This window comes from Asparagus officinalis, chromosome 5 (genome assembly GCF_001876935.1).
Source record: "Asparagus officinalis chromosome 5, Aspof.V1, whole genome shotgun sequence".
Taxonomy (NCBI): domain Eukaryota; kingdom Viridiplantae; phylum Streptophyta; class Magnoliopsida; order Asparagales; family Asparagaceae; genus Asparagus; species Asparagus officinalis.
This window is the reverse complement of record NC_033798.1, coordinates 76,951,443-76,969,992: the sequence shown is the minus strand read 5'-3', so window position 1 is coordinate 76,969,992 and position 18,550 is coordinate 76,951,443. Positions and strand designations below refer to the sequence as shown.

At 34.9% G+C, this 18,550-nt stretch overlaps 2 protein-coding genes across 3 annotated transcripts in view; both read right to left on the bottom strand.

The window, feature by feature from the left end:
• On the bottom strand, positions 3,155-7,942 carry LOC109842039 (chorismate mutase 2-like). The gene is made up of 5 exons (XM_020410956.1): positions 7,634-7,942; positions 6,003-6,089; positions 5,724-5,867; positions 3,975-4,067; positions 3,155-3,667 (listed from the first exon to the last, which is right to left on the bottom strand). Exons 1-5 carry the CDS (start codon positions 7,940-7,942, stop codon positions 3,425-3,427), a joined length of 876 nt encoding a protein of 291 aa, XP_020266545.1. The 3' UTR covers positions 3,155-3,424.
• Positions 10,786-18,550, bottom strand: part of LOC109843989 (eukaryotic translation initiation factor 5A-2-like) — a 10,183-nt gene continuing 2,418 nt past the window's right edge. Inside the window, exons 1-5 of one of the 2 annotated variants that reach the window (XM_020412998.1) lie at positions 18,126-18,352; positions 16,653-16,775; positions 16,506-16,562; positions 16,336-16,410; positions 10,786-11,126 (exon numbers count right to left, since the gene is read on the bottom strand). In XM_020412998.1, the coding sequence (XP_020268587.1) occupies positions 11,022-11,126; positions 16,336-16,410; positions 16,506-16,562; positions 16,653-16,775; positions 18,126-18,248 (483 nt within the window). In that variant the 5' untranslated portion in view covers positions 18,249-18,352 and the 3' untranslated portion in view covers positions 10,786-11,021. Of the gene's footprint in view, positions 11,127-16,335; positions 16,411-16,505; positions 16,563-16,652; positions 16,776-18,125; positions 18,353-18,550 lie in introns of those variants that run through there. The other variant, XM_020412999.1, reaches the window with a different exon arrangement.

Sequence of the window (18,550 nt, the reverse complement as noted above, 5' to 3'; positions counted from 1 at the left end):
GTTCAATTCTGATCATTATGTAATTTACGACAGTAATACTATGAAATTAATATCTTCTTCAACATTTTAAAATTCTTTACATTTATATTTGTCTATCATACTAGTTCAATTAATATATAATTTATGAATTATATACTAGTTCAATTAATATATAATTTATAAAACAAAGAATTAGAATAAAAGAAACTAGAGAGCTATCAATCATAAAATAATAATTATTCATTAGTAATTAAAAAAATCAAATTAGAGTGCTATAAGAATGAACCTAAACGCTTTATTCTTGCATCCTCTAATAGCCTAATTTCCCTCTTTATCTTTTCATCACTTTTTAAGTTGTAACAAAGCAAACAATTAAAAAAGAATATCAAACTCAATTGCTAAAAGAATGAAAATTAAAAAAAATTCTTTCGTCTTTCATAGCCCTAATTATTACTTTCTACTTCTTTTCATCATTTTGATATATGCAATATACAATAAGATGAAGAAGAGGAAATAATAGATGAAAATTATCATTTCCCTCTCTTTTTCAAAATTCATAGGATTTTGATATTATGATAACTTCAAAAAAATGCACGTAAAGATTTTGAATATGATATGTTGGATTTGTATCATTTTATGATTTCTTTAAAATATGTTACAATTTAAATCAATGGTATAAATAAATAAACTCCCAAATCCAAATTCAGCCCAACCCAACCCAATCAAGATGCAAACCCTAATCCCAACCCTAACCATAAAAATAACAAATTATTTATTAAAAATTAAGCAATTAAGAGCGGTACAATTTAATCGTCCATTGTTATGTTTTCTTTCTAATTTATAAAAATTCAAATCAGAGTATAAATAAATAAACCTCGAAACCAAATATATCCTAAAAACCTGGATGCAAACCCTAATCTAACAATAACAATACTGAAAAATTTATTGAAAACTGATATATGAAGAACAGTAGAATTAAATCGTTCATGGTTTAAAAAATATATTATAATAACAATACATTATAAAATCATTACAATTTAATTAAGATTTTTTAAAATATTTTCTAAAAAATAAGAGATACCTAAAATATTTCCCTCTGGTTTCAAATTTCAAGTGATTTCAAAATTGTGGTAACTGTAGATTAGGGTTAATATTAATGACAACTATAACTTAGAAGTATAAACTAAAATAATGTATTTTCAAGTTCTTGATAGACCCAATCATCTTTTCTATTTTGTCATTTTTTTCAACTGTAACAAAACAAATAATTAGAATAAAAAAATCATTGATAATTAAAAATTTAAATTAGAATTTTGAAGCAATAAACTAAGAAAATCTTCTTACATGAAAAGTGAAAATAGAGATATTATCAATTCTAAAAAACAAAAAAGAAATTGTCATAGGTAAATGAAAAAAAAAATCAAATTAGACTACTAAAATACGAATCTCAAAAATTTCTTCGTTCTCTAGATTAGAAAATGGTGTCTCTTAACATTTCCAATATCCCTTTTTAATCTTTATTCAAATTTGGAGATTCCCCTAGATTTGCGAATAATATGAAAATTCAAAGGCTAAATATCAGAAAAACTTTCTTAATTTTGGATGATTATCATATAACCCCTATTAATCTATGTGTCTCCTCATTTTTCTCTACCTGTCTCACATCTCTCTCTATTTAGAAGTTGTTGAAAGGTCATTATTATTTTAAAAAGGTCCTTTTTTTTGTTAGCAAAAAGATATCCAATTATCCTGATTCTTGGGAAGTAATTCCAATATTATCAATTAAAACTAACTTCACCTAAATCAAAGATTTGCTTTCTTTTAGATTATTTTGGAAGGTTAAAATTGGTTAATTGAGAATCTTCTACTAAATTAAATCAGAATTTAAAAATATGCGAAGATTTAAAGTAATTGAAAAAAAATTAAATTGGAACTAAATCCACATGTGATCTCCGCAAGAAAAATAGAATGCAAGTTTAGTAACATGTTGAAAAACAAGTTGATTTTTCAGCCAATTGAAATGCAAGAATTATGATACAAACCAAAAATATTGTAAAAAAAAAGCAAAAGTAAATGTTTACCAAAGCGTTCAAAATCATAAGAAGCGGCCCAAATTGCAATTCCAAAACTTCTTCTAAATCATAAATTAAAAACCGAAAGAAAATCAATAACTAGTCCTATAAAAAAAATGAAAAGTAGACAAAATGGAATGGAGCGAGAAAATTCTTAATTCTAGAAGATATAAAACGATTAAAAATTTCCTTAAAAAGGAAAATTGGAGTAGAGAGTTAAAATGTAGGAATTAGTAGAAACATATGAACATGCTGACTTGCAGCTAACATCAGACTACCCAGCAGCAATCAAAAAAAGAAACAACAAATCCTTTTTTGGAGAAGCTTTCCTCCTCTAAATATGAGAAATAATAGGGAGGAGGAGCTGTGAAGAGCTACACACTAGGAAAGAAGTGGTGCCGTAGGGCCCTGAAGAGTGTGGAGCAGATTTGGGCCGAAAACAACCAAATTCGGCCCGTTTATAGCTTGCATTATCTTAACATTAATGTTTCAAGGACCCAGATAGGGGACCCAAGGCATGTGACATGTGAGATGTCACCATCCGGTTGCATGATGCACTGTTTATAAACAGTATATCATGCAACCGTATGGTGACACATCACTTGTCCCATACCTTAGGTTCCCTATTTTGGTCCTCGTAGCAACGCCCTTATCTTAACTACAAGACTCTTAACACGGGGAATTCTTTCTCGTGAATTGTGATCATGTTTCATGTGAACTAAACGAGTCCATCTTACCATCGTAAGTCATTGAAAAAAGAGAGTAAAAAAAATTTGGTATAACTGTGATGATTCCCCTCCTACGTTATTTTGATTACACTGATATTACGTACCGATTATACTGCTTTAGAATTGATAATGAGACGCATCACATTTTCTTCGTGGCTTATGTGGTTTTCTACGTAGAATAGTTTGTAAGAATTTCCTATCGATGCATGATTGCATTGATTGTCCCTTTGTGTAGCGTTTGAGCACTTTTTTTTCCCCTTTTTTCTTGGTAAATGGATCAGGATTAGTTCTTTCAAATAAAATATATCTTATTTTTATTGCGTAAACTCTTGATGCCTAACATTCTATGATGTCTTCGCTCACAAAATTGGCCATTAGTTCCTTTCGAGTGTTGGCATCTGCACCTCGTATAATAAGAACCAGAAACTATGAGATAGGATGTTCCTTGTTTTCTGCTCAATAATGAAACAAAACCTGTGGAAAAGTAGTAACAAAATCAACAATTTAGTCGATTATTGTTTTTTTTTTCTTTTTTGTATGAAACGTCAGCACACCTGCCTTTGTAAGGCAAGGTAGCTGTAACAACTTACAAATAAGCTACTCTATTCCGATGGCTTTGGAAGAGTAGTAACAATGTGACGGAATTCAATCAAGACGACGAAGAAGATACTCTATTTCGACGACTTTGGTTAGAGGAATAACCCAATCTTTATAAAGTTGATAAGCCACCATCGGATCGACTTTATACACGGCTTCCGTGTCATTCACACCGCATTTCGATTCCAACGTTACATTTTGCGCAAACACCATGGCCTTCTTCTTCACCCGCTTCTGAACCATCTCTTCGACGCTCGCGGAGGTCACCAATTGTGTCAATGTATCCTTGTCCTGTGTTAAAGCGGGGGGGTGGGCGAAAAGGCTTCATCGTCTTTTTTCAATATTTGGGATCGAGAACTCCACAAAATCCTTCTTGAGGATCGAGGAAGTTTGACCCATCTTGAGAAAACCCTCCAAGAAAAGTTTGGAAACGTCACTTCACCCCCCGAAAATCTTTTCGGATAACCTCCGTAAAGTTGAAGGTTATCTAAGAAAGTTTCAGAAAAATGCAGGGTGTTACGTCTTTTAAGTGACATTTCCAGGCTTTTTGGAGGCCGGACTTATTAGAGATTAGAAAAGTTTGTGAGGGGTAATAAACCTGCACGCGGATTGCGGGGGTGTAGTCGTTCGGAGCATCTCGGAACTTCACTTCGGCAACAAACCTACCATAATGGATTCTCCTGGATAATAACTGCCAAAAAATATTCAAAAAATAAAAGTAGGTAACGGTAATTTAATTAATCACACGAGTACGTCATGATTGGGTAAAGAATAAGAGCATCTCCAAGAATGATCTTAGGTTTCCCTTATATTTGAGAAGCAAATCTTTCATCCTTGAAAATAAGGAGCCAAATAAGGAGTAAATGCTCCAACAATGCTCCACAAACGGCTCCCTATCTCATATCTTAGACTAAATATAAGGAGTAGGAGGGGGAAAAAGTTGCTCCAACAATGCTCCCTATATGTTGAGACTAAATATGGGGAGTCACTTTGTTATCCTTGATTTAGAATACCAAATCTTATTCTCTATATTTAGTCTCGGAGCATGTTGGAGTAACTTTTTCCCTTTCTACTCCCTATATTTAGTCTAGAACATGAGATAAGGAGGCTGTTGGAGATGCTCTAAGAAGCTAATCTATATCATTCATACCTGCAAGCATACAAGATCTGATGCTGATGTTTGTCCGTAGTTACCATCATCACCTTCAGAAGTAAACGAAGGAAGCAAATCATTGAAATACATATCCCAGATTGTTCTGCTCACGTTTACAGACGCGGCAACAGGGTAAAGTATCTGCAACATCGTCCAAATACATGATGAATTTTAGCCACCTCTTTTATGAACTTCAATTTGAAGATTCAGAAGAATGGTTGCTCATAAATTAAAAAAAGAGAAGAGAAGATTCAAGGAGATTGATTGATTAATTACCTGTGAAAAATTATAAGGAGGTACCAGTGACAGAGGTAAACCTTGGGGGAAGAATGGCAACTCCTCAGGATTTTGGTATCTCCCAGCCTGTAAAAATTAAACCGTAATTTTTAGGATCTTCATTGCCTGTGAATTTGGTAAGGAATTGTTCATTGAGTATGAAGGCTGGATGCCGCCAAATATTTCCTAGGACCTGGTGCGTCAATAAACTAACGCTCCTGCCTTAAAAAATAAGTTATTTCGTACCGGAACGGATCCAAAAAAAATTTCCCCATGTGGGCACATGTATATAATAAAAATAATTAATAGATTATATAATATAAATTTTTAATAGAAGAAGAACTTGAGTATGGTTTTTTGTTGTTGGGATTGAGTATGAATTTCTAATAGCCGGCTTAAGTTGACTTTGGACCTATTTGGGCGGGCAACTGTTTAAAACCAGTGGGGGGCATCCTTGCAACTCTACCTATTTCACCCAAAAAAAAAAAAAAATTAAAATGTGGACGGGGGCACGTGCCCTCAATGCCCCCCACCTTAGATCTGTCCCTAATTTCATGGTATGGAGTTTTGAAGACTTTTGGTCTTAACCGTTGCTCCGTGTAAAATGTTCAGAGGATTTTCATCGGTCGTCAGAAGTTTTTCTTCCATCACAAACGGCTCCCTATCTCATATCTTAGACTAAATATAAGGAGTAGGAGGGGGAAAAAGTTGCTCCAACAATGCTCCCTATATGTTGAGACTAAATATGGGGAGTCACTTTGTTATCCTTGATTTAGAATACCAAATCTTATTCTCTATATTTAGTCTCGGAGCATGTTGGAGTAACTTTTTCCCTTTCTACTCCCTATATTTAGTCTAGAACATGAGATAAGGAGGCTGTTGGAGATGCTCTAAGAAGCTAATCTATATCATTCATACCTGCAAGCATACAAGATCTGATGCTGATGTTTGTCCGTAGTTACCATCATCACCTTCAGAAGTAAACGAAGGAAGCAAATCATTGAAATACATATCCCAGATTGTTCTGCTCACGTTTACAGACGCGGCAACAGGGTAAAGTATCTGCAACATCGTCCAAATACATGATGAATTTTAGCCACCTCTTTTATGAACTTCAATTTGAAGATTCAGAAGAATGGTTGCTCATAAATTAAAAAAAGAGAAGAGAAGATTCAAGGAGATTGATTGATTAATTACCTGTGAAAAATTATAAGGAGGTACCAGTGACAGAGGTAAACCTTGGGGGAAGAATGGCAACTCCTCAGGATTTTGGTATCTCCCAGCCTGTAAAAATTAAACCGTAATTTTTAGGATCTTCATTGCCTGTGAATTTGGTAAGGAATTGTTCATTGAGTATGAAGGCTGGATGCCGCCAAATATTTCCTAGGACCTGGTGCGTCAATAAACTAACGCTCCTGCCTTAAAAAATAAGTTATTTCGTACCGGAACGGATCCAAAAAAAATTTCCCCATGTGGGCACATGTATATAATAAAAATAATTAATAGATTATATAATATAAATTTTTAATAGAAGAAGAACTTGAGTATGGTTTTTTGTTGTTGGGATTGAGTATGAATTTCTAATAGCCGGCTTAAGTTGACTTTGGACCTATTTGGGCGGGCAACTGTTTAAAACCAGTGGGGGGCATCCTTGCAACTCTACCTATTTCACCCAAAAAAAAAAAAAAATTAAAATGTGGACGGGGGCACGTGCCCTCAATGCCCCCCACCTTAGATCTGTCCCTAATTTCATGGTATGGAGTTTTGAAGACTTTTGGTCTTAACCGTTGCTCCGTGTAAAATGTTCAGAGGATTTTCATCGGTCGTCAGAAGTTTTTCTTCCATGGGCATGGTTGCCGGCTTCTAATAGTTGTACCGTACGTACTGCCGGACAAACAGGCTGGACAAAAATGACACAGTTTTTAGCTGTTCTTGTGTATCTTTAGCACGGTATAAAGAAGGAGAATATATATAAGAAAATAAAACCAAACGCACGATGACTTGAGTTTTTAGGTGAGCCAGTCATGTGGTTTTACTCGATTCTGGAGTCTCTGTCAAGGAGTTTCCTGGTGGGCTATTGATTGCTTGGATATCCAAAGACCAAGTCACATGAAGGAAGAAGAGAGGGTGTTTCATTTCTCAACTCGACATGTTACCATAAAATTAATTTCAGATGCATTGTTATCAAAATTTCTAGCTAGAACTTAATTATATCCTATCCATATAGGCCTCTCAGGGCGTTCTTATTAACTTCGGGTGGTTAACATTCACGTTAACTGTCATAATTAGTTGATCTAAATTGGGTTACATCATAAGGAATACGTTCGTGCTGGATGAAGTTTCAAAACGAAGAATCATTGGAGCAAAGGGAAAATCTGGGGGAAGGCGTAAGGCTTTTCCAATGATCCGTACCAAATGTTCGACTTTGTTCGGCGAAAAAATGATGTTTGAATAAAAGGAGTTTTCTTTTTTTGCTCGTTACATTTCTAGGACTCAAGGCCTGTTCTAGCCTTCCGTTTGTGCGCTGTCCTAGCTCCTCTTATTTTGCTTGTTACGTTCTAAAAAGTTTATTTGCCAAATGGCCAAAGTAGCTTATAGGCCATTTGACTAGAAAAAGACGATTACGTTCCTTGTGATTTCACGAAATCTAAGGCTTCATTTAACAACTCACCATCATCCCCATGTCTTTTTGGTCATTTCGACAACAGATGGATTTTAACTCCCGCCCATTCACCAAACATTCTACTAATGAAAATGGATTATAATACACTGAATTTTCCAAACAAATAATGAGGAGAAAGAGAGTAAAAAAAAAAAAAAAATCTGACCTTGGCCTGAACCGCCTCTGTTTCTCTAACGAAGACCTCAACCAGGGATCGGTTCAAAGAGTCACCCAGGTACGAAGGATCGTACGTGGGGGCATTGTACGGGTATTTCGCCCTCTCAATGAGGCTGAACACGATTGAATCCTCCTGCCTCGTTAAAGAATCCCTCAACGTATCCAGAGTAATATCATCTAATAATGAGTCAGGGTCAGAGAGAGGAGCTCTACAGTTACAGAAGGAAGAAGAAAGGATGAGGCAGCAAGAAGACAAATAGAACAACAGCCAGGGATAAGGAGAAGAACCAGAAGCCATTTTCGAGAGAGAATTAATGAATGAATGTAATATTTATAGAGTAATAATTTGATTAAGTCAGCCCCAAGGAGCCAATTGGAGAGTACCTTTCAAATTGGAGGTTAAAAAAGGAATACATCAAATGGTTAAGTGTATAGAAACAAAAAAAGGATTTTCTGGGGGAAAAAAGATATATATTTATTTGTATTCTACATGTACATCCAAATAATAAATCCCCTATTTCAAATAATAATAATAATAATAATAATAATAAATCCCCTGGACACCTTGCCCCGGTTTGTTAAAAAAAGAATAAAATAAAATAAAATAAAAGAAATTCGAGCAATAGGTTTCTTGATCCGTAGTGTTATTTCTTTGAAATCAAAGGTGTATAGTCGAAACACAAGGCAATTTCTGCACAGAAAATAATAAATAAATAAATATAGATTAAAAAAAGGATACTTTTGAAGAAACCGTGAAGAAGTTTGGTGAAGAACAGATGTTGGGATCCGCAGGAGTCAGTTTGGGAGCTGCGCGGTCGACCGCGGCGCAAGGCCGGTCGACCGCGAACGTGCACAAGCCAGAGTAGGAGTCTGGATTTGGCGCGGTCGACCGCGAGACCCTGTAGGCGAATTTGGTCTCAGTCGCTGGATCACGGTCGACCGCGAGCTTTGGACGGTCGACCGCCAATCGGGTCAGGGCATGTTTTGTGTTTCCTGTTCTTATTGGGTTTGGTATTTACTATAAATACCAACATACGAATTAGGGTCCATTTGGCTTTGTTTGGAGATTGGTTTGGGGATATTTGGAGCACAGTAAAATGAGAGTTTTTCTGAGCAATTGTTTGAGGGTTTATTTGGAGAGATTAAGAGATTTGTTGGTGAGATTAGTTGATTGGTTTGAGCGTTTTGTAAGCTCAGTTTGTACTATTCTTCTCTATTAGTAAAAATTCAATCCCCTTCTTGTCCCGTGGGCAATTTGCCGAACCACGTAAAACTATTGTGTTTGGATTTGTGCCGTTGTTTTGATTTGTTTGGCCTTCATCTCGACGTTTGTTTGATTTGGTTCTCGAAACACGTCTGTTTGGTTGTCCCGCTTCCGCGCCGCGCACAACAACTTTATGGTTGACTACCAATAAATGGAGGAGGAAAGAAAAGGCGTGAAATTTGGTGGGAGTTTGAATAAATGGATTGTCAACGGTAATGCAATATGAACAACTTTAGTTCTGGTTCTAGAATTGCCAAAGTCAAGACTCAAACCTTTAACATTGTAATGGTTTGAAGCATATGATGGGATGATGATCTTTTATGCCTTTCCTATTGTCAAAACTTTGACTGAAAATCCTTATTAATGAACTCTCTGAGGACAGGAGCTCACGTGTAAATATCATAAAATAATTAGTTAATATTAAAATTAATGATCATACTAGAAGATTGGGAGTAATTAACGCGATAATAATTGTTTCTAGAGAAACGTTGCTGTCATAATTCATGATCATGCTCGCGTGCGAATGCATATTTCTCAAAATAAGTTTCATTCCCTTGCCATTGACTTCACCTTACATCCTTTAAACAAAAAACTTCTTTTGTACCTGTGAGTTAATGTCATTATTTTATCTTCTCTTGGTACAAGAATGATGCAAACCCTCTATTAGTATCCCCTAATCCTTCGATCATATAACAATTATATGTTAATTATTTATAAGATATAAAGTTTTTGGACAGCCCGATATAATGATAAGATCAAATGATGCCATGTGTCAATGATGTGAATCAAATGATACTAATCACCTAATGGAACAGGATCTGATTCCTATTATCTGACCATTTTCCCTACCTCTTTGAATACGCTAATGTGATTTTCAGAAAATTTGGGCAACATTAAGAATGCAAATTTTTTTGCTTCAAGATTTATTCACCTCTCGAAATCCATCAGATGTTCTTTTAATTATTCAGCTAAGAGTTACATACCATGAAAAAACAATATCTCTACTGTAAAGCATAATTTTGAATGAAGAGGATGTCTTTGACTTGTTTTGTTAGCTCTCTTTTGCCACCGCCACATGGACTTTCAACAAAATTTAGCTTTATATATAAAATGAATATCTTGACTTTTTCCTTTTGCTGTTAGGAGCGTTGAATCATTCCATATGTTATAGACAAAGGAAATGTAAATATAAAGGAAATAATCGTAATTTATTATTATTATTACACGATTAACAAGTACGCCAAATCTATTAAAAGAAGAAATAAAACAAGCAAACAAAATAAAAAGATGAGCACAAGAGAAAAGCCAAACTAATTAACTGCTGAGAAGGAGCTCCATCCATTTGATAAATTAATGTCTGCAAGCAGTTCAACCGAAAGGTGGGGAAAAAGAGTTAGAGCCTAATTTCAAACAAGTACAGGGTTTTTTGCTCATAAACCCAAAGTTTTCCTCCTATTCAGATGAAAGCCGGTGATTTTCAACATCCTGTTTCAATTAGTCCCTAAAGCTAACACCAGCTCGCGATAACTACGCTGTGCCAAGGGAAATAATTGCAGGTTATCCGCCTCTACACATAACAAGCAAGCACAAAAAAAATTATACAGCTTCATTGACCCCAAAAAAAAAAAATCACCTGTACTTACCGCATGGAAAGTTTATCACAACAAGAATACATGAAAATAGTTTTCTAAGATTTAAGACTTTCTGCAAAGAAAACTAATCTAAGCCAGACAGACAAAACATGCATTTGACATCTCATCACTACTTAGCGTAATACACTAGCAGATGAAAGAAACGCGAAAAAGAAGTAAAACAGACCAAGAAACAAAAAGAAAAGAATTGCATGACCATATTACTATAATTGAAAGAGGAAAACATAGTGAAGAGCAATATAGCCTTTATAAAACCTTAAAAGGGTAGCAATCTTGTTCTGGAGGCGTCCAACATTTCACAGGTCCATTCCAGGAAGCAGGTCATCGTCATTTACTTGCATGCATAAAGCTACAGATATCCGTCGACCAAACTTAACATCTCACATATAAGATCTATTATCAGATTACACTTAATAGCAGAAGTTTATATGTCGTTCTGATATTAAAAGCTTATAAAAGGCTTAATTTTTGGGGCCGATTTCCTTCAGAGCACAGATCTGTTCCTCTCCCATAGCAGACATGACAGTCACAACCAGATCCTTCCCCTCAGCAAAGCCATCCTTGATCTGCACGACAAAAACATAAAAGCTCTCAATTATTAAACAGCACGAATTTATTGAAGGTCATATATAAATATACTGCATAAATAATTGCAAACAATCAGCTATTGATGGAAGGGGTCTGCAAAGGGATCAGACTTTTTCCAAAGCCATCCTTGATCACTGCGAGTCATTAAGAAATATCTTGGCAACAACCCCCCGACAATTTGGGGCCGACCTATACAAATGTAACTATCCTATTTCATGTTTATATTCACACTTTTTCCATGCCTCCATTAGAAGAAGCTTACAGGAGATGAGGAAGGGTGACATAACTATCATATTTCACGTCAAACTTATACTCCAACCTTTTTCATGCAGAAATAAACCTCCATTAGAAGAACTTACCAGAGATGAGAAAGGGTAGTGTCCGGTGACAGGGAAACTAAACTGAATGAAGGGATAATTAAACTAGAGAAAGGGGGAAAAACTAAATAACAGAGGAAGACTAGAGATGGTTTTAATGATAAAAAATCAAAAACAAAAACTGGGTGCGAGGAGGGATTTCCATGCCTTTGAGATCCTCTTAACCAAAGAACCTCGTAACAATTAACACCAGTCCGTCCTAGATTAACTTATCAAATTTTAAGTTTAAGAGCACCCAAAGGAAATTAAAACTACTTTACGAACAGATGTCCTAAACACTGGTATAACTGAGAAGACAAATGACACCCTTGATATGCAGATATAGTAATTAACAGAGTTATTGATTACATAGTTAACTATTAATGAACTAAAGATCGGCGAATGTAAAAGAAAGGATTAACACTATGGAAAAACAAGATTACTAAAGGCTACTAGCCAACAGGCAAGCAAGTGCATAATGCATGTTATCTAAAAACAATGTATAAAGTATTTGTACTCTGAAATATAGTAAAAAGTATATATATTTCATTATTTTGAGAGGTAACTAGCTAGAAAAAACCTACAAGAAAAATTCATGAGCTGTCAGAGTATATTGCTCATTCCAATCGTAAATTTTACAATTTTATTCAACACAATCTCTATGGAGCATTTTATTGAATTTCATATCTATCAGTCTTTTTAACTATTTAACTATATTCATTTTAAGTTCTTAAAGAGAAAAACATTTTTTATTACATAATTTACGTAGGTACAGAGATAGACAGATCCTCATTATATGCTCCCTGATTCCTTCGCTCCTGCCCATTACATACGTCCATGTTGTTAATCAAAGGTATTTTCTAAAGATTAAGCCATCTAATATTGAATGTTGATTCAACTTTTCTACTGTTTACACTATATTGTCTAAAAGGACTTGTTTCTTTGTTGATAAAAGTTGGATTTATAATACTGATTGATTGAGAGAGAATTGATGCATTTAATGAGGGAAGGAAATGGACAAATATCCATTCCTACAAATTAATTGAGAAAGTTCCAATTTATCTTAAACAAGCAACAATATTCCAAATTGCTTGAGAAAGTTCCAATTTATCCTAAACAAGCAACAATATTCCCTAAAAACACAACTATAGAATGAGGAATGAGGATTTATCCATCATTCCTTCGATTTTTTTAACCCACACCTCGTTCTTCATAAAGTAGTATGGATTTTTAGTTATACTGGAAAAAACCATTCACCTTTGGCAACTGGTACCAATCTACAATGCAACACTACAGAGGATCTGTCTAAACCAGCTCACTATAAAAAAAACAACTAGCATTTCAGCATAATACATCTGTGAAGTTGCATGATCCCCACAAACCATATACTACAACAATTTTTTAATCTAAGAGATCATCCCAATCCCAAAATATGAAAAGGAAAGAAAAGAATAATTTTATCTAAGGAAAGTCCAAGAAAGTAGTAAATTTGAGTGAAGAAAAGGGAAGCCACTGACATCAGGATTAACTCTAGTATAGGATTTATTTTCATATCCAGATAAATACAAGTACAAGCACAAAAAACATTCTGTTATTTCCAGATGATAGCTGCAATAGAAACAGCATTCACAGAACATCTGAGCTTATGCCCTCGGCGCCAGCAAATAATTTAGCATCACCATCCTCCCGAGGTAGCATTTAAATATTTGATGGAGGTAAGCACCACAAATAACACTATTTCATGCAGATGGCCATTAATTATAGTAATTTTAAGGATTTTTTTTCAACTCACGACAGGATTATGTTAAAGTACATTTGATATTTGTATTCATATATTTAACAAGTGCTTATGTTGTCATTCTTTGAGGAGGTGAATCCTCTTAGAACCAGCCACGTCTTCTTTCCATGCACACCCCAGGCAAATAAACATGTCAAAAAGTATTCTTATGATACAATGAATTAAAGCCTTCTAACGAAGATTTCTTCCATTTTGATGTCTCAATAAAAAAATAAATTAACCAAAAAAAAAGACCAAGGATCCTAATAGTCAATTTATCTTATATCTTTCTTTTTCAAAAGTGAAAAAAGAATTGTGAGTAATAATTAAGTTTTAATAGTAGTGATCCCCACTTTTTCACTTTATAATGAAAAAAAGAATTGTGAGTAATAAGGAAATTGAAAATTTTATTTGTATCTAATATCGTGGTATTTGGGTGCATTTCTCTTATCACAATTTCATCTAACATCTTTAAATAACAAACATCAAAAGTACTGAAGGTGATTCAGATGCACACTTTATTTTATTTTCAATCACTTTTGATGCTTCTTTTGTTGAATGTGTAAAAAGCTACTGTGAAGTCAAATGCATCCAAAATATTGTCACGTTAGATAAAAACCAATTTCACTTTCCATATGAAAGATCCACAATTTATTCTGAAAGTGAAAACAAGGATAACCATTGTTAAAAATTAGTTTATTACTCAATTCTTTTATCACTTTAAAGAATGAAGATATACCGACCATTGGCATTCTATTTTTTTATTTTTTATTTTGAGAAGTCATGGGAGAGGAAGAAATCTTCCTTAGGAGTTACCACACTCTCATCACGATTTGTGCCTTTTGTACACATGTAAGTTTCACCAGGTTTCGCATGAAATGTAAAATGTGGCTGGTTCCAGCTTCTGAAAGGATTCACACTATGAAACATGCAAAAAGCTAACTAATCTAAACTATCTAAATTCAACCTTACTTATCCAATAATGATGAGATTTTGCTAGACCAATAAATAGTAATCATGAAACTGTGAGGCTTAGATACCATAGATTATTATTAAAATTTAGCAAAATTATCCAAATGGGTAATTGTTGGGGGATAGTGAAGCCAGATACTAATGCAACTTCATCCAAGAAATCTAATATGTTGTAATGTCAACAATAATTGTTAAATGTTACAAAATACAATAATTTAGAGAAGCACTTGCACGATCTGTGTACACTCCGAAAATCCAAAATAGACTTTAAATATTTAAAGCATTTTATGTAGGAACCACTATCATATTTATTTTTTATTATGGACAAACATGTTAGCTAGATTATGTAGGCTGGGTTTATGACAGATTTTCAGTTTTATATAACTTTTGTACTTGGGGATGTATTAAAAAGATTAACTAAATCTAAACCAAGGTTTCACAGCAACCAAAATTCCTCATAATACGGTTAAGAAAAAAAAGGACATGCAAGCTTGCATCTTATAATGAGTCAGTAACAGAAGAAAACTAGCTGTCCCTAATCTTACTTATATAACCTCTCATGGTTTTAGATAACTGTTTAGATTTCTTTTCTGATTGTGGGGAAATCATCTTGAGAATCCAAAAGTCCAATCTTATTTGCTACAAGGGCTACAAAATCTGAAAATATTAACACAGTTTTAAGTTTTGCCTCTTGGATGGTAAGAAAGCTTTCTTGAAGCAGAAAACAATATTCCGCCAGTACCTTCCGAATCATTCACACTGGCTGGGGTTAATTCAAGAATATTCTGCAAATGCATCATCAAAGCCTTACTTTGAAGCACGGCTTCAAGTTCTTGGGAACTCTAAAAGGACAAAAGCAAATCAATGTAAGGCACGGGAAGATTACTGTAATGCCTTGTTTGGTATGAGGAAATGACCAGGAATAGAATGCTAATTCCCACTTCTCATTCCTTCATACCAAACATGACGTGTTTTTAGAAGATAGAAATCACATTCCCACTTCTCATAAATTTCCACTTTATGTGGGAATGGCCATTCCCAAAGAGCTGTTAGGGAATGGGCATTTCCACTTAGGTGGGGACTAAGGTGGGAATAAAAAATATACATAACTTTTAAATATGCTCATTCCCACATCATTATCTAATCGCACCCAAACATGAGAATGGAAATGAGCATTCCATTCGCACATTAATTCCATCCCATTCCTTGCTCCATTTCATTCTCACTTCACTCAATTACTGAGTACCAAACGTGGCGTAACATCTTAAAGTGGTGTCTTCAAAAGAGGGAAAAAAATGATCCACCATGGACTTGATTCCAACAAAAATGACAGTATGCCAATTAACCAATTACTGATCTATTATTTTAACTTGCCTAAAAGTTTTCAACATCTAACATTTTATACGCACAGGTTAACATGGATCCTGAGTAAACATTATAATCAATTTCCAATTAGAAACTACTAGACAAAAGCTTCCCCACTTCAATCTGTTAATTCTCAGAGATAAGCCAGAAAATATTAACCAGATAGCATCATCCATACAACCAAATATCACGAGGACCTATACATGACATGGATCCTGAGTAAACATTATAATCAATTTCCAAATAGAAACTACTAGACAAAAGCTTCCCCACTTCAATCTGTTATTCTCAGAGATAAGCCAGAAAATATTAACCAGATAGCATCATCCATACAACCAAATACCACGAGGGCCTATACATGAGAACCTTGTCATTCAAAAAACAAGCCACATAGGAAGCAGTAGATGGTTGCAAAACCAATACCATGTATGACAGACCTGTGTGCATACGAACTTCATAGTTCATCACAGAAACAATGCATGCTTAACCTCGCATCATTTCATCCACATAATAATACAAGCATAAAACAGCATACAGAAAATGTTTCCACTTCTAGACATCTAGATACACTGACAAATATTGAAAAACATGGAAACAACAATATAAGAAAGATTGTATATTCATTGCAAAAGGAACATTTCATACTGAATCTACTGAGAAATGTACGTCAATCAATTTTGGGTATTTATTAAGTACGACAAAAGCAACTGCACTAACCTGGCTAAGGAGATTGTCATCAGTGGGAAGCCTCAGGTCATCCTTTGTGTTCCCGTTCTCAGTCAAAAGACTCACCTATAAGATAGAGCTCCAATTCAGATCATAAACCCCAGAAACTGCACAGGTTGAAGCCAACAAGGACTAAAAATAATAATTAAAAGTAGACATACAAAACCATCTTCAGATATGTCAATGAGTTGATAGTCAGTGCGATTAACATGAGGAACCTGCAAATTTTTAATTTGATAGATTAAATCATCTGGATCCAAGCATATAAATTCTATATTCTGATAGCATCAAACATGGAGATGGTTTACATCACAGTTATGGGAGGAAGGCACAATATCTTCAAGCTTTTTCGAAGTGAAGATATCAATTGCCACAAAGTGACACTTGGCGTGACCATGCTTGCCTGTTTTGGATGTCGAAACCTCAACAACCTGCATAAAAATGCAACTGCTGAATCAGCAAACAAGCTTTTATTGGATAAATAGATGGTGAAGAGAAAATTGCAGTCCAGGAGCATTGGGGAAGGGACAAACAGGCATATTAAAGGACATTACAGTATATCTTCAAAAGTTCCAACATCACTGAAGACCACAAGACAAATTGCGTATTACCAAAGTAAATACCTAGAAACAAAGTTATTGCTGGAACTAGATGCTTTATCACAACTTCATACTAAAACATCAGAAATCATCAAATTATATACTTATTAACAAATCGTTTTGACTTCATACTAAAAAATTGTGATGAGGAAATTGCCAAATTAGTGCTATAATATACCCAAATGCTTACGTGAATTCATGCTACAAAGTTAGCAGTTCAGGAATTGTTGGGAGAATCTATACCTTCAAGTACCAAAAAAGAGATGAATCCTCGCCAAAATTTAGTATTTAAAAACATTAAGGTAGTTGAAGAGTATTTAATGGGTTTATCAGAGTTGAAGAAGGAAATAAGAAAGTAAAAGAAGAGAAAGGTAAAATTGGATTTTTTTTTTTAATTTAGGAGGGATCACATAAAGATTAATTTGATATTGCTAGAGCTTGCAATAAGCTGCTTATAAAAACACCTTATAGAAGCAACTTATATAAGCTCAATTTGGTAATCAAATATCAAAAACTACTTAAGAAGAAGGAAAGGTGCTTGATAGAACTATGCTTAATGATCATTGTTAAAAGATAAAATGTATGTATGGTATATAAACTAAAATAAAACAGAAGCTACTGTTAAAAACACCATCAAGTTGCTTCTAAAAGCACCGCCTTAAGCATGCCAAAACAAGTTTTCACCAAACACCATTATTGAGAGCTTCTGAAAAAAAAAAAAAAAAGCAAAAGCACCCTGAAAAAAGCCAATACCAAACTAACCCTAAGTACGAAGTAGTGCAGCATCTTAATCTTTCACAAAAGAGCACGAATACAACAATACGCGGCGCGCTGAAAATACATGTAAAACGATTGGAGATTTCAACAAAATACTTATACGAGCATGAGTACAGCATAACATCCATATGCAAATTAGAAGGTCGAGGCGACAACCACGCTCCATCGAAGAGAGTAGTAATCTCGAGCGGCGAACGACGGCTCAGCAAATTACGGCTCTGCTTCTTCCAAATAATTAATTCGATTCTGTCTAAAAAAAATGTTTTCGGAAGATCGAACTAATAATCAGATCCACGGATAATCGGCTGCTAAGCAGTACAAATCTCCTCAACTCAAAATAAACCAGAAATCTCCGGTCAAATTACGAAGTCCATCGAAAGAGAATCCCCAAGGAAGAAATTATACCTTGCAGGGCCTGCCCTTGATCACCAGGTAGCCGTTCTTGCGGATGGTGCCCGCTTGCTGGGGGTAGGTCTTCGAAGCGCCGGCGTCGGCCTTCGACTCGAAGTGGTGCTCCTCGTCCGACATCGCTCTCCCTCTCTCTCTCCTTCGCCGTCTTCGCTCTCTCTCCTCTCTCTCTCTCTCTGATGAAAGCGAAGGAAAGAGGGGGTAATAATGTAGGATTATAGATTAGGGTTTGATTGGTCTTTCAGGTTTTGTTGTTTTTCTTCTTCTTTTTGATGATGCGATGACTGTGGGCCGTTGGATGATTTTTTATTCCGTCCTGATCTTACGGCAGAGGTTCGACGACTGTTAACATGGAGGAGTTAATTTATGGACAGCCCCTTCGACAATTTGGTCACATCAGAAAAAGAGGGCACACCCCAGCC